At 39.1% G+C, this 16,864-nt stretch overlaps 1 protein-coding gene across 2 annotated transcripts in view; it reads right to left on the bottom strand.

Moving 5' to 3' along the window:
• Positions 1–3,601: 3,601 nt before the first annotated feature.
• Positions 3,602–16,864, bottom strand: part of LOC139620195 (MICOS complex subunit mic25a-like) — an 88,142-nt gene continuing 74,879 nt past the window's right edge. For both annotated transcript variants that reach the window (XM_071475507.1, XM_071475508.1), the window contains one exon: positions 3,602–5,493. In XM_071475507.1, coding sequence (XP_071331608.1) covers positions 5,470–5,493 — 24 coding nt within the window. In that variant the 3' untranslated portion in view covers positions 3,602–5,469. The remainder of the gene's footprint in view (positions 5,494–16,864) is intronic.

Raw genomic sequence — 16,864 nt, 5'->3', positions numbered from 1 at the left:
TGACAGTGCAGCCCAGAGAAAAGAGCGAGGCAGTGATAAATCGGAGGACTAATCCGGGCTACTACAGAGGGATTAAATTGTTCTCTTGCTGCAAGTATGCCTGCTCCGTCAGACCGCAGAGGTTAAGCAAACCATTCTGTCCCTGTCCCGATTTTCTTCTTTTGTCTCATCCCCTCATCCACCTTCTGTCCTTTTCTCAGCCCCCTGATGACATTAGAGAGGTGGAAGTCTTTAATCGGAGGAGCAATGTAGTGAGAAAGGCCTCAGCAAAGCAACGCGCACACACACACACAGACATACGAGTGTTGGGCAGATGGAGTGTTGGGCTAATAGATGTCAGTTTTTCCTGATAATCTGATCGAGGGAAGATAGGAGACAACAACACTGATTTCCCTTGTGGTGGGAGCGTATAAGTGTGTGTGCATGTGTTACATATTTGTGTGTGTGTGTCTGCCAGGATAAACAATTATCATCCTGTTTCCAAATAAAGACAACAAATTCTAACAGTTTTCAAGAGTTTAAAATCACAGCTTCTACACCATCTGATTTTATGTTGCTTAACATGGTGCTTAACATTTAGGTTTATATTGGAATTATTTATTTGGGATCACAGCACTTTGCGTAGACTGTGTGATGGTGGGAGAGTACATGTGTTACATAGCATGTTTGTAGCACATCAGCTTCACTATGTTACTAGTTATCTATGGTAACTAGTAGTTAAATAACAAAGTTGGTAAAGTTGGGATATGCAGTCATTTTTTGGAATTCCATAATCACCTTTCGGCTTATTGTAATTCACGTGGTCTGAGAGTAACCTAAACGTCAGCACCTCCTTTTGTCTGTTTTCAGAAATCTTGCCAGTGATGAGAGACTTTGGCAAATCACGTCAAGTCAAAGTTGCTCAGGTCTTCACCTGCTCATCTAGCATGTTGATTTAAAAGAACCGACCGTTCACTTACCTGTACTCATCACACACATGCTGTCACTATACAATGCAAACACACAAAAGAAACTTGTCTCCACATTGTATAGTACAGGGACAAATGAGTATGCAGAGCCTTGCCCGCACACATCCCACATACTTAGACATTTCATAGAGAAGTTGTCACAAACTGGAATCTTCACGTCTTGCACACGCTCTCTTGAAGCTGCAGTTAAGGAGGGTTTTTGCCACAACCTTCCCCTTGTAAAGGTGTAATGACAGGCGTGGGTGTTTACCTCGGCACATGCACTTGCAGCACATCCCCGACAGGTTCAAACAGACACCAGAATCCTCTTCTTTCTCTTTCTGCATTCTCTGTACAACCCCCACCCCAGCATCCACCCGCTCCACGCTCCCCTTCTTCCCCTCGGTGCAGTGGTAATTGGGTATGACACAGGATCAACAGGGAGAGAGCAAGGACGCATTTGAATGCGCCGGATGTCGTCTTCCTCACTTCTCCTTCCTAACCTGCTGCCTCCCAGCTACTAGTCCTTGCTCACCGCTGTTACCGTAGCAACATCTGCGTGACCGCATCCTCCACCCTCCCTCCTCCCTCCTCCACCCCCGTGTCATTTCTTTTATTAAGATTGGCCGCTAGTGCCCTGTTGTGTGTATGTGTATGTGTGTGTATTTGTGTGCAACTGCTCAACAGTGAGGTACATAGCAGCGGAGCTTTACCAGCCTAACTACATGCTCAAAGCCAATTACCAGAGCCTCACTACAGAATATAAAGCTACAACTCAGGAAGAATTACCCTGAGCAGACAAAATGTAGCCACTTGAATCAAACCTGTTACATTAAGTCAATCAAGCACATTATTGCACACCTGGGTACACCTTAGTGTTGCTGAGAGGGGATATCTCCAGCTGTAAAAGTCACACTGCTGCCACAAAATAGTCCACACTGCTTTGAAAAAGAAAAAAAAAAAAAAAACCTCGTCAAATATTGTCTTCCCCTGTCCAGAAATGTTAAAGATTGGTGAATTACAAGATGTCAGAACAATAATTTTCTTTACTACGATCTTTTTTCATTAAATTTGAGTTCAGGCCTGAGGGCAGTCTTCATCACTGTCCTCCTAATTATTGCCGTTTTATTTTCTGCAGGCTAAAAGGCTGAGGTCCGGGACTTGCAGTTGTTTCTAAGAATTGTTCACAATTGAGCCCTTTTCTGAATATTAATTTTAATACAAACTTGAAACTTTTAATTGTCTCTGGTTCTTATTTCATACAGAAACAGGAGCCATGGCGGAATATTGAGCTTGGCTTCTACTGTCCGTGCACCCATTTAGTAGAGATGGGGATTTCCTCTCAATACTACAGTAAACACTTTCTGTCTTCTTGTATTGTGGTGCTGCAGCACGAATCACACCAGATTCAGTGTTTGAGGAAAAGAGAGGGTGGTTTTATTTTTCAAAGAATAAAAGAAAGGGCCAATACCATGACTGGTCCAAAGTGGCTTTACTGATACTCTGAGTGTAACTGCCAACTCATACAGTGTCTAAAAATAATAAGCATTCTCTAAATACCTCCATTTAAAATCAAGTCAAACTATATGAATTCCAAAAACCTAAGTATCATTCACCCGACTTGGTTTTGTTTGGTTTTTGATTGTGTTTAGTTAAGGCCTCAGTTCATGTTTTCAGTAGTTCCTCCATTCTTGTTATGCTCCAGAATAAACTGGGTAGAAAAATGTAATATTATAGTACCTCAGATTTAAGTGCTGGTTGATTTGGCAACAAACATGGTTACTTGTAATAACAGCAGGTATAGTTTAATAAATTCTGTGGGCAGCAAATATGATATGGAAGTATGATAGAGGAGCAACTGGTGTATCTGTTTACAGTGCAGCCAAACAAACCCATATTGGCTTAATAAAGAAATCAATCATGCCATGAGCAAGTCAGATGGGATTTTATGTTACAAATGGCTCAGGCAGTTTTCCAAGGCACAGTGAAAATGGTAACTTACCTTGCTGAGACGTTGTAGGTGTGTGACCAGCTCTTCACTGGACACTGCACTGCACTGCGCCCTCTGGCTCCATTACCTGTACTGTTTTGTAGAGGCCATGGACACAAACACACTGCATTTTCTGTGACTTCTTGACAAGAAATGCAACCCTGTGTTTCACCAGTTGAATGTTTCTAAAGTGAAGCAGCAACAGCAGAAAATGTTCAGTTTGCATTAGCCGTGTCATGGCACGTCTCTGATTCAGCTGGATCAGAAAACAACGAGGTAAACGGGGCTGAAGTGAAGATAAAATTACAAACAGTAATGGTGGATTACATGCTGCATCAATTCATCAAACACCACATCACCAACAATAAAAACTGCTATATATAAGGTCTCATACAGACATATCAGAATATTATTTTTCTACCACTCCTGTGTGCGGGGATTCTGTAGGTTCAGACAAAGGAGTTAATGCTCTATGGGTGTAAAACTGCAGAAGACTGAGGAACCATTTTGCCGTCATGTAACCACTGACACATTTATTATAATGAATAGATAGCTATCTTGGACCAGGTATCAAGTTGTCTTAATACAGTGCTTTGATGGGATGGATGAGCACACACTTTGTAACTTTTTGTAATCAAGAAAAACATTGGCAGGAGACAAAAAGCATTATTCCACACATTTTATTCATGAACACATTCACAAGGTCCCATTTAGTATCATCAGTTTCCTTGTTAATAATCAAAATTTCCTCAATGTCTGAAAGACAACATTTTCTCTGTTTTTGTTTTGATTGATTTGTCAGTATCATGATACTTCTGATTCTCCAGGACACTTTCTCTTTAACTTGCATGCAGAAATGCAGAAAGTAGGGGATAAAAAAACTCAAAATATTGAAAAATCAATTGTACTCTTGGCTGAGGTGGAACAGTTGGTGGACGGATAAAAAGCAAAGTTCAACAAAGCACAATTGGAACAGATTTAGCAAGTGAATGATGAACCATGTGACTGAAGAGACAAAAAATAGAGGCAGATGAAATAATCAGATATGTCTAGAGTGTTAAGGAAGGTGTTAACATTCCCCAAATTAATACATGAAAAAAACATAAATATATTTTGATTATGTTTTACACCATTTGACTGGAGCTCTTTATAACATCATCTCATTGTTTCCTTTTCTTCTTCAATGGTTTAACAGCACAGACCGAAGGATTAGTGGCACCAACTGTTCATCTCAATGAAGCAATTCTGAATATTGCATAACAGTAGTGGTAGTCGTTCTGATCAATTTTCCACTTTGAATGGAAACCTGGCTATTGACACTCTATGACACACGATATGATCTTCAAGTCCTCTGGATGGATTTTTTGGGGTTTTTTTTGTTAAAGAATCCTGGATAGACCACATCTGTATTTTTGTGTGGGGTCTCTATAATCAATGACTTCCCTTTTGTCAGGGCGATTCAGATTGTCTATCCTCTCTATCACACTTGGCCTTCATTTTTCATAGCCCCAAAACTCTTAGCCTATCTGAAACTTGTGAATGTGATGAAGTGAATTTAATGCAAAAAGGGTTGCTGCTAACAGTTGCATTCTGGTTTTCATAGCCACTGTTTCATAGTAAAATTGAGCTCAAGTTGCCAGGTGCTCAGGTGCCTAATTAGGGAATGGCACACTGCAAGAGTTTAACAGTGCAGTGTAGCTGGTGTCAGGCTGTAACTAACCACCCAACAAACCAAGGTTTTTTGTTCTTTCATTATTGCTCTGTGAAGCACTTTCAGTCCATTTCATTTCATTGAAAGGTGGTCTGAAAGGAAATAAAGGCGGTTTGACTTCTGCCAATAAATCAATTAATCACTTAGTTGAAATATAATACACAGAGCATTTAAGGTGAAGTTGCACATTAACTAGATGAGTAGTAGTTGAGTGGAAAAACTAAAGACACAAATGAGACTGGATATGAATGGTTTAATAAAATCATATGATACATCACAGGTCTAATGAATTAAAAGTCATGGCCAGGATTACCTGAGCTTATTCCTGTGTTGAAAAAACAAAAAACAAAATCATAAAACTTAAAAGCAATACAACCCTCTTTCAGTTAGAGATCAAAACAAGGACGGTCCTTATGCACCTGATTCAGCTCCAATCCAGAATGCTTTTCTTCCTTTTCATCAGTACAAAAGCAGCAGAGGTTTGGACGTAACTGAATTTCATTCAGCTGATGGAAGTGTGACCCTGATTTCATCTTTACAGCTTAAATCTTAGAAATACTTTCTGATGATCACTAAATTGAAAGTGTACTAACTCAGACCATGAACCTAACACACACACTCAAGAGCTTTCCTGCAGAATGTAGCAGTGCAGAACAACTTTAACTGAAGATACTGCAGATAAATAGCATAATAGAAAAGTTTTAAAAACAAGGCATGCTAACAGCAAATGAACTCTCTCATAATTCAAAGCAGTATTGCAACAAGTGCCGCTCTTCGTGCCAAAGTAAAAGCCTTCTCAAGTACCCTTTTCCTCCCACTCTTCATCCGTGGTTGACCAGCAGGTTCTAAGACAAAAACAGACAAAACAAATGATTATTAGTCCATTTGCGCTCCTGTAACACCCTCTGACCTTTGAGATGCTCTTAGGTGCAAGGACCGTCCATGTTTTGTCCATACTTTTCCACCTTTAAGTGACCACAATTGAAAGGTCAGGTCATTTCAGTAATGGAGAGAAGTGAACTTTTTGACTGATGTTACTCAGCTCTACATTGCTACTCCTGAGGCTTTTTCATACTATAAGAAATTGCAACAGCAATGTCATGTAATGAGGGGAAATATATTAACAGAGGGAGTGTTTTTGGCCAGTATCAAACACAATCAACCATAGGTCTCTTTTCATGTCCTTTCATAATGTCTTCTCATAATGTCCTTCCAAGCTGCAGAGTTAAGGTACAAAAATATAATTTCACCCCTACATGTCTCAATGGTAAATGATGTTGAAATTTCCATTTTTGAAGATGACCAAACCAATGTAATTACAGCATTTTCTAAATGATCGTAGGCCTATGTGTAGCCTTTGTCTACCACAGTGTCGTCTTATTTATTGGCTGATGTACAGTATACAACAGTATGTAATAAGCTAACATCAGTCAATAATATTGGGTTGGTCGATTTTTCAGTCAGGTGCTACAAAGAACAAAGTAGAACTTCAAACTCTTTGCTTATCTCCATTTAAAAACCTTTTTTTAGTGCTGAAAGGAAAATTGGAGGTTACATCTGAGGGTTCTAAGCAGAACTCTTACTGCTGGGATCCATTTTAGGACCCTTTAATGAAACCCTCTTTATGGGTTCAATGAATAGCCTACTGTCCATCCTTTGACATGATTTTAGGGCCACAGATTTTAGAGTTATAGAATGGGGACTGGCCTTGAATGTGATACTCAACACCCCTCATTGTGCAGGAGATCTACCTGTAATCAGTTTCAGATGCAGGTAAATTCTCATTTACAATCACTGCGCAACCTAGAGACTCAGTGACCTCCAAGAAAGGTGTAGTCTATCAGGCCCACCTAAGTCCTATTTGAAAACAGATACATGCAATTGATCAAATGACTAAAACCTTCAACCTTCAACTATAGATCAATAAAACCCTTAACACCCAAGCAACACACTGTCCCTGAATGCATGTCTGACACCGAGATTCCAAGCTACAGTGTACGACCATGAGGGCTTCACTCAGATTGTGTGCTCTCTCGTGAAATGGTTATGGTCAGTTAACACCTTGAAACCCTTGCAACCTCAATAGTCAAGGTGATAATTAGCCAACATGAATAGAGCTTTTACGTCATGGGGACATGTTTCTATTTCAATAAAGCTTTGTGAGGTACAGCACCATGTTAGTGAGATGGTCTAAACAGAACATATTGAGTTACAGAGCAAGTCAATATACTCTTTGAAGCCTTATTAGTTATTACATATGACAGAGAGAGAGAGACAATATCTAACAAGACGGCTCCTAGCCATAATTGTGTAAGCTTATTACAACAGGTAGGCAGGACCCTAAAACTTCATCTCCCACACAGCATTCCAATAAACAGAGGGCCAGATATACCAAGGATTTTTCACTTGATTTTCAGATGCAGATGTGACACATTCAACACAAGGCACATGCAGTGTATTTTTCAAACAGCAGCAACGGGCTGAATTTACAGTTTGTGTGTCATCTTTGTGAATGTTTTTAAGGTGTGCCTCTCTCCACACATATTCCTCTGAGGAAGAATCATGCAAATAATGGGTGAACACACTTGACGGGAGCGTGATTCTTATTCCACTGGATTTATTAAGGTCACACAATATGGGACAATTAATTTTTTGAGTTTCTGATAAGCAGGTGCGAATTGGCACAGATAGGATTTGCACAAGAAACAGGGACGCTTGTGAGAGAAAAAGAAACATGAATCAGACAAAATAAAATCAGACACAGAGTGAGCACACCACAAAAATATCTTGAGATATGGGCTCTATTGGTTACCTAGCAAGATAAGAAGAGTCTGTGGCCATGCTAGCAGCTCTGTGAGGTTGTACTTAAGCACAGTGGTGCTTGGAGCTAAATGCTAACATTGGGCATGGCTAACATGCTCACAATGATAATGGTAACCTGCTGATGTCTCGCAGGTAATATTTACCTTGCCCCACTACCTTAGCATTCAACATAAAGTACAAATGAAAATGATGGGAGTGTCATTCATTTAGCTGGTATCTGGTCATAAAGTGAAGTGCTGGAAAAAACTTTATTTGACTTTTCATCTAGTGCCATCATTAGGTCAATGTATCATTACAATTCATCCTTTGGGGACAATAAATGTCTGTACCAAATTTCACAGCAAACCATTCAGTAGTTCTTGAGGTTTTAAAAAACACAAATGTTAATCTCATGCTGGCTAGAGAGGAACTTTGGGTATCACCAGTTAGTCCATTAAGGTTCATCCTGCATGTCTACACGCAATTTCATGGTAATACATACAACAGTTATTGAGATATTCAAAACTTGACCGGAAAGATGGACCTACTGCGTGACCAATTAATACTGTCATCCCTACTACTGCACTGCCAGTGTAGCCAAAGATAGAAGAATTAATACAAATATTAAACTACACATAAATAGAAAAAGATTCCTGGAAATAAAAATAGAGCAATAATTATGAATAAAGTATCAATGAACCAGATTTTTTCGCATTCAAAAAAATGCAAAAAACACAGACCAGACTGCCTGGTCTGTGTTCAGAAACAGGCTCCAACTGCACTTTCTTTTGTTGATAAATTAACAGTGACTACATTTACCTCGCTTTTCTAGCACAGTATCAGCTGTATCAACACTATCTCCACATGGTGCAGTCTGAGCTGCTGGACCTGCTGCTCCCTGCTAATTGCCCTCTCTCTCTCTTCACAAGTTGTCTGGTCTCCTGCTGTGCAAGTCCATTCATTTCCCATAAAAGTTAGTCTGACCACAATTACATTAGACCTTAGGATAGTAATATTATTATTTTATCTGTAATCGTTTTGTATTAAGTGGAAGTGAATTGATGATGTCAGACAAATCCCCCCACTGAACCTACAGCTGTAGTAGATAGCTATAGGGGTCTTGACTTAAATACCTAAACTAATGTCTGATCATCTGACTTTACCTCTTGTGCCATTATGTGTGACATTTTTGTCCCAACAACTATTGTAAATGGCAAAATTTTAAATGAAATTGTTAATGAATGAAAAATGAAATTGTTAAACTTTGGTTCATAATCAAATATCTGCCAAAATAATGACATTCCCATCAGCCTCAGTTGTAATTTCTATTTAGCGCTTATCAGGAAATGACAGCATGCTAACATGCTAACAGAGAATGCTGAAGAAGGTAAACATGATCACAAGTAGGTCTTCTGTACTGAGAAAATGAATTAAGGATGAATTAAGCCTTTTCCATCTATAAACAGTTGTACTTTGCTTATGACCTTGTATTTTTATGCAAATATTTATATGATTTATAAGAAAATTTGTTTATTTTTATTGCTTATATTTTTTTTTTCTCAGATTAAGGCAAAAAATAAATTCTAAATAAGCCATTCTAGCAATTAATTCGACAGACTATAATTTATCCAAGTGTTTATTCATTTATATACATTTTTTCTTTTTAAATCATAAAATCAACATCCTTGTTGATTTGCTTTGGTTTCCCAGTCAGAAATCAATCAGGCTCAGCCCTGCTTGGCTTCAGAGGCTGAGCAACAGCAGGGTGGAGAGTTGTTTCAGAGTGAACATTGGTCCCACTCAACCTCCAGTAAAGCTCCTGTAACCCATGTGGAACGATACAATGAGCTGAACTGACTGAAGACCAGGGGTGCATTGACCTGACAGCCTGTTGGTAGAGACATACATACGCACTGTATGTATGCACTGTATGTGTATGTGTGTGCGTGCAGTTATCTGTTCTAAGCACTGAAGAGTTAATGCCAGCCGTGAAACCCAAACCATTAGAACCACAGAGACTCACAGAGCAGAGTGATCAATATGGCTCCCTTCTCCTGTCCTCTCATCTCATCCCTATGGTGTCCTCTCCTCACCTCCCATTCTCCTGTCCCCTTGTCCTATTTTCTCCACTACATCGTCTGTTCCCCTCTCCTCTCATCCACTCCTCAATCATACACTACTTTTTTTTTTTTTTTTTTTAACTCCATTACTCCCTCCAACTACTTTCCTTTCTGCACTATTCCGCACTTCACTGGATCCGAGTGGTAGGTGTTTATATATAGTACAGTAACTTCAATGCAAAACCTGAGAATACATATCTTCTCTCTTTGAATGCTTCAGCACAGGTTCAGAACACAACTGCTCACTTGAAAGAGAAAAGCAACAGATAAAGCAACAACTCACTGAAGGACAGGAGATGGTGATCTTCGACCTGTACAATCACAGTTTGTCAGGTCAAAAACACCATGTCTGAAATATAGCTGTGGACCTGCATGTATCACTAAGTCACTTGTGTCTAGTTTGGTGCCTTCAACTTTCAAGAAAACTTAAAAGGATTTTGATGCAACCTGCAATAAGAATTTAAAAGTGTAAAAATATTTCCTGAGAAATACATTTACAAAAAAAATAGATATAATAAAAAGGGAAAAGAAAAGCAAATCCTATGCTACAGAAATAAGAGTTACACATTTGAAAAATCATTTCTAAGACTACTTTAAAGATCTTTGAAGGCTTAGAATAGAAAAACAGACCTATTCTGTTGTAAGACTGTTGTTCCTACTTTTTATGTCTTATTCTTATGATTATCATTGACAGTATTTCATTATACAAAATAAACCTCCCCTTCAAAAGCATACCTGATGTAAAAATGATCTTGATAATACAGAAATTTCCAAAGTCAAGAATCATCTTTGAATCCTAAGCTTTTAGCCAAAATGCACAACAAATCCCTGCAGCGTTCTGGTAAATTCAGCTCTTACTATTTCTCCATATTTACTGGGCAAACTTCACTTGCTATGAAAAATTGAATCTGACTGAAACTCCACAACAGCAACTAAATAGATTATAAATAGATTGTTTTGTCAAGTCTGTGACACAATTACTTTGTTAAAGGACCAGCATGTGGGATTTAGGGGGATGTATTGGCAGAAATAGATTATAATATTCATAATTATGTTTATATTAGTGTATAATCACCTGAAACTGAGAATCATTGTGTTTTTGTTAGCTTAGAATGAGCTGTGTTAGCTAGAATGTTGCGGTAAGATATATCAGGCTTTGGAAGCACATACAACACTTAGCAGGAACAGGTTATCATTGGTTTTGGCCTCGGTATTTGTTGACGATGAGAAAAATACAGTATATCCCCTGAGCTACCCTTTAACGACCTTGTCGGCAAATATGCATGTGTTCACAAGGATAATGGGAACGTTAAAAAATTACAAAGGTATCCTTGCCCTGGTCCTAATTATTTAGCTTCAGATATGACTAAAATCTTTAACAGTGCCTAGTTCAGTGTTCACTGTGACATAAAATGTCTGTGTTGTGCAGAGACCTTTTGATGTGCAGAGGCCTTTTGATGAAGAGGATGGTAACATTCTGAAGATGGATGGAGGTGGAGGTGCAAAGATAAATAACAAATAATAAAGTTCACTTCAGGCTATCTACATATACTGTCCACCACTACAAGAAGAACTAGTTTGTATTTTCATTATCATTTAATCTGTTCATTATTTTTTCAACTGATCACTTGCTCAAAAAACAAGGTCCACTGAATTTACAATGATAAAAACAGAAAAGCAGCAGATCCTCACATGTGAGAGGCAGGAAGCCTTTTTCCTTTCATCTTTTATTGTTCTTTTGATGAAGCTTATGGGCATCCTAATAAATAAAATATGTGTTATATTTCAGTGAAATGTTAGCTTTCAGTCTGACTAAAGGTAACTCACAGAAATAAGTGTAATTTTTAGTGTTGCACTTATGACCATGGTATGAACAGCAAAAGTAATTAGTTCTCTGACAGGTTTTAAAAATCTGTACACTTCTACTGTATTAAGGAAAACACCTCACAACCCACCTCCTAACAAACTAATGGATCTCACCTGTTACTCTAACTGAAGATCCCGAGTTAAAGCAGACAAAGAATACCAGCTGAGGTTGCATCTCCCTGCCTCCTGGATAGCGCATTGCTATCTGGGCTTTTACAACAAGCCTATTTTCATTTCATGTGGCTCTGGTCAGCAGATCAGAGAGACAGCATGAGGAGAGTGGAGAGAGAAGAGGGACAGGGGCAGACCACAGCAGGAGATAGAAGGAGCGAAACAAACAACAAAAAGAAACTCAGGAGAGGTAGAGGAGCAGCAGAGGTCTGCCCGCCCTCCATTTTACCTGACCCAACTTGGGAGCCTTGACTCAATTGGAAATCCATTTTATCTGATGACTGGCAGGCAATTGGGGCTCCCAGGTGATAGGCTGAAGCTCTGTGGTTGATTGGCCTGACCACTCCATGACTGAAGGATGGAGGGATGGAGATAGAGGGGGATGTGGAGGAGAACACATACTGCAAAGACTGTCTCCACTAAGACACTAGTTCAGTGCAGGCTACCTAGGTAATCAGCTGTTCACCACCTCTATCAAAAATACAGGAACTATGGGGGCAACTAAAGAATACTTTCATTATCAATTAAGGAAAGCAACAAATCGTCACATTTCAGAAGCAGGAAGCCAGTTTAGAATTGAGCTTTTTTCATCAATTATCAACACAATATCTGATCAGCACTCACAATTATCAGTGATTAACCCTCAAATTCATGCAGAATCAGTGAAGCCATTTGTGCTATACAGACTACTAAAAATTGTTCAAAAAGCCACCTCTCAAGTTTTTCAAGCTGAGACGAAACACCTCAACGTGATGAGTCCTTATGACGTTAATATGCATGAGCTGTATATAGATAGTATAGATAGTATATAGAAAGACTCCCCGGGCTAAGATAAATTATACCTGAACATGGGACGGATTACACCTGCTTAACATTGGCATGATAACTGTGGTGCTTTGAGCCAAATGCTAGCAGTCTCACTGTGCCTAAGTACAGCCTAACAGAGCCACTGGCATGGCTGTAGACTTGTTATACAGTTCAGCATTCCTCAAGAACAGGAGATTTTTTATCAATACAAATGTACAATGGTAAGAAAAATTAAGTGAACCCTGGTTTTCTGCATCAATGAATCATAAAATGTGATCTGATCTTCATCTAAGTCACAAGTGTACAAAACCACAGTGTCTCTAAGCTAATATCAGACAAACAATTAGCATCTTTTGTGTCTTTATTCAACTCACCCCTTAACCTTTCACATGGGTAAGTGAACGCTTGGATTAAATAGGTGGTTGAACCTCCTTTGGCACAGATAACCTCAAGCTTCTCTTAGCTGCTGAATTTAGGACCATTTTTCTGACAGAACTGCTTCAACTTAGACAAACTCTTAGCATGTCTGGTGCGAGCAGCTCTCCTCAGGTCATTCGCCAGAGTCTCTGTTGGATTAAGGTCTGGGCTATGACTGGGCCACTCCAACAGGTGGACTGTCTTTGTTTGAAGTCATTCTGTGGGGGCTTTACTTTGATGTTTGGGGCCATTGACCTGTCCAGGCCCAGAGGCAACAAATCCCAAATCATGATGATCCCTCCATCCTACTTCACCTTTGGGATCATGTTTTCATGATGATATGCAGTGCTCTTTTTACACCATGCACAGTGCTGCAAAAAATTTTCATCAGCCTATAAAAAAAAAATAAATCTTTTTTTCTTTTCTTCAAAAAGTCTTTGTCGGGTTTGATAACCCTGGAGTCCATTAGCTTTTGTTGATGCCATTAGCCAAGAGGTTCACATACTTTTTCCAGTCTACACTGTGAATGTCTGAATGATGTTTTTAATAATGATTAGTGTTAATAGTTAAAATAGATTGTATTTGTTCAGAATTGTAACTAAGATGATGATCTGACCACATTCTAGAACAAATTTATAAATGGAGGTAATTCAAAAGGGTTCGCTTACTTTTTCTTGCCACTTTACTTTAGTGCTTGAAGCACTGAGAAGAAGTGTACAAATCTTGCCTCTTGGCATGAAGTACATTATACAGCAGCAAGGTAAGTTAGTGTAAACAGATTGAGTGAATAGTTATAGTTTATACTACTCAGGCCGTCGAGCAAAACAGACGAAGATGTACAATTTTACTGGATAAACAAAACCACAAATTACAAGTTCATGAGTCATTGCTCCGCATTTGATACATTTGCTAGATAAAGAATTTTAAGTAACTCAGTACAACTGCAAAAAAAGCAATTCTCAAAGTTTCACATTAAAGTGAACTTGTCAACATAGCTCTGGGAACAAACAATAACACAATGGTATTTATTTATTTACAAAAAGGCCAGAGAAGAAAAAAAAAATCGATCTCTTTTGGGAGTACAGGGTGTGAATTGGAGAGCAAACACAAAAGAGAGGCAGGCTTCAACTCATAAAGTGAAAGAGGAGGTGGAGAGATGGATGGATTGAGTGACAATGTGACACAAAAGAGAGGCTGGTACAAAGTGGACTGTTCCGATAATGTTGAGGCTTCTTCGAGGCGACAAAAGCCAGTGAAAAACCCACCTAAAAGCCCTGCTGTTGTCCTCTCTTATCCCAGCTGGTGGTCCTTCTTCCACAAAACCTCTTCCTGAGCGCCCGTGCAAGGGGGCGAGGAAACGCGGACCAGAATATTGGTGTGAATGCACCCAGAAAAAAAAAAAAAAAAACTAAGTGTGCCAATTGCTTATGCAGCTAAGGGTGCTTTCAACAGAACACAATACAGGGTTGTGTTGAATTATTATTAAGACCCCCCATCAGAGAATGCATAAAGAGAAAAAGAGAGTAGGGGGTCTAGTTGCGCGAGCAGACGGGCATGGTTGTGTTCGGAAAGGTCAGGATACAGCTATCAAGGGGTACAAAAGTGCCTCCCTCAGAAGGCAGCTGTGAGTACCCTCGACTCTTCCCCCCTCCCTCCACGTCTCCACACCCCCCGAACCGTGCCTCGTTCGAAAGCTTTGAGGCGTCTGCGGGCCACCGGGGACCTCGAGGCAGATGAAAGAGAAAACAGAGGCACTAGATTTGGTTTGATGTGCTGTTCGATTGCACTCTGCAGCGCAAAAAAAGACAGGGAAATGGGACTAGAGGAGAGGGAGAGACAGAAGGGAAGGACAGGGGCAGACAGAGAGGTGGCAGATAGAGACCCGGCAAGTGTTACGTCTCTCACAGAAAAAGACAGCGTAAGAAAGAGTTCAGTGTGTAACACAACAGTGGCTAAGAGTAGTGCGAGAATGCACATACATAGAGCCATTCTAGAGTCAGATGTTGGGCAGAACAGCAGCCACACTGAAAAAAACAAAACATAGTTTGCATACAAAAGGGCAATACACAGCGGTAGTACACAGGCTGACACGCATTGCGACACCAAGTGACTGTGAGTACTATTTTACAGCAGCAACTTTATCACATTTACATTTACATTTCAGGGTTGGCCTCTCCCAGCTGCTGCACCTCGAGTTTGTTCTGTCTCAGTGGTGCGCCCAGTGTCAACATCAAACGATGCAATGTCATGAGGGACATGGCTGGTGTGTTATGCCCGTAAGGCTTCCTTCCATTGTTTGAAAAGGGTATTCCAGCAATTCTGTGTTAAAATTCAATAAAGATGGAGAACTCACAAGAGTCACCTGTATGGGGGAAACACTGGATCCTACAGCTCTCACAATGCAATTAGATAGCGTCTTTCATTAGACCTTTCTTGTTTCATACAACAATTTTATAACACATAATACAAACTCTCTCCAATACTTAAACAACTGTCATGGCAACGTAGTGCTCATTATGATGAGTGAACAGAACTTTTAGTGTAAAATCAGTTAAACCTGTGAAATGATGCTTGACCATGATTTTTACTCCAACATTTATCGGTTGCTTATTTACAAATCCAACAGTTAAAGAGCAACATTATCATACATCTGAAGTTATATTTCTGACCACCTGATGCTTGTAAGGGAAACTTTTGTCTCTTCAGCTGCTAAATGCTTCGCTATGTTCACCAGCTAGTTGCCTGTCCCTGTGTGCTGTTTGCTGGAAACAGCTGCTGAAGCCAGAACTTGAGCTGCAGATTCAGATGACAGTTCATTGTAGATTCATCACTATAAGTGACCCCTTTGTTTTCCATTGTCATTTGATATATTGTTGTTGTAAAAATATTGACTATATCTGCTTTAATGTACTGAAGAAAAAGTTGCTTTAAATTACTTTGAATAACTGCACTACTCATTTCAATTTTATTCTACACTGTAATAAATTTGAATTTAATTAAACAAGCAAAGGTTCAGCTTCTGCCTTAAAAATGTGAGTAAACTTAACTTGAAGATAAGCTTTGCTTCAACTCGAAAAGTGAAGTTGTTTAACTAATGACCAATTATTGTTTAAACTTAATACTCTGAGTTAAAACAACTAATAACTATGTTACATTATCCATTCAAGAAAACTTGAAACTTGTGGAAACAATTTCACACTATTTAAACTCACAATTTCAAGTTAAGATAACTTCGACCACATTTATACCAATTGCTATTTCAAGTGAAGTGGACTAATGTTTTGAAACTCACAATTTAGCAATTTTCCTGAATCAACTTACAGCACATCAGCACAGCAATTTATTTGAATGAGAAAAATGTTCCACAAACTTTAACATAGGTATTTGGTACATTTAAAACAATAATAGTGTCTCCATCTAATGGTGAGAGAGATTGAGGCTGTTGTGTAGAAAGTGGTTAAAATTTGGAAGATGGATTAAAACAATAACAAAGCTCAGTGAGCTATTGTAGGAAAACAGTAAGCTGTTTCAGAATAAAACATCCAGGTTATCAACAACATCAAGGTTTCACCAATTTATTACAGACCTGGGAGAGAGGGAGACAGAGTGAGAGACAGGTACAGATAGAGTGAGAGAGGGGAGACGGAGAAAGAAAGAAGAGTGAGGCAAATAGATGGAATTAGTGAGAAGAGGATAGAAAAAGTTGGAGAGAGGGGGATGGAGAAAGAAAGAGAAAAGAATGTCAAATAGACAGATGGAATGAGTGAGAGTGAAAATGAGGGATATGTCATGTACAGTCACTATGAGTTTAATAAAAATCATACAAGTAAAGACACTTTCATGTCTATGATTCCTAATGCACAATTCAAAAGAAAAACACTGCCATAATTTTTATTGAATTTAGGTTTTCATAGCTGCTCATCTACTGGTTTTATACATGTGCCGACCATTACCCAAGTAATGAACACTTTCTACAAGCAACAAGAACAAGCACGTCTAGTCAGTGCTCAACAGTGACAAAGGCTTCCTCAAA

Source organism: Trachinotus anak, unplaced genomic scaffold (assembly GCF_046630095.1).
Source record: "Trachinotus anak isolate AG129_WGS33_773 ecotype Australia unplaced genomic scaffold, CSIRO_AGI_Tana_v1 ptg000004l, whole genome shotgun sequence".
NCBI lineage: Eukaryota > Metazoa > Chordata > Actinopteri > Carangiformes > Carangidae > Trachinotus > Trachinotus anak.
Note: the sequence above shows the minus strand (reverse complement) of the source record. Positions and strands in the feature narration are given on the sequence as shown.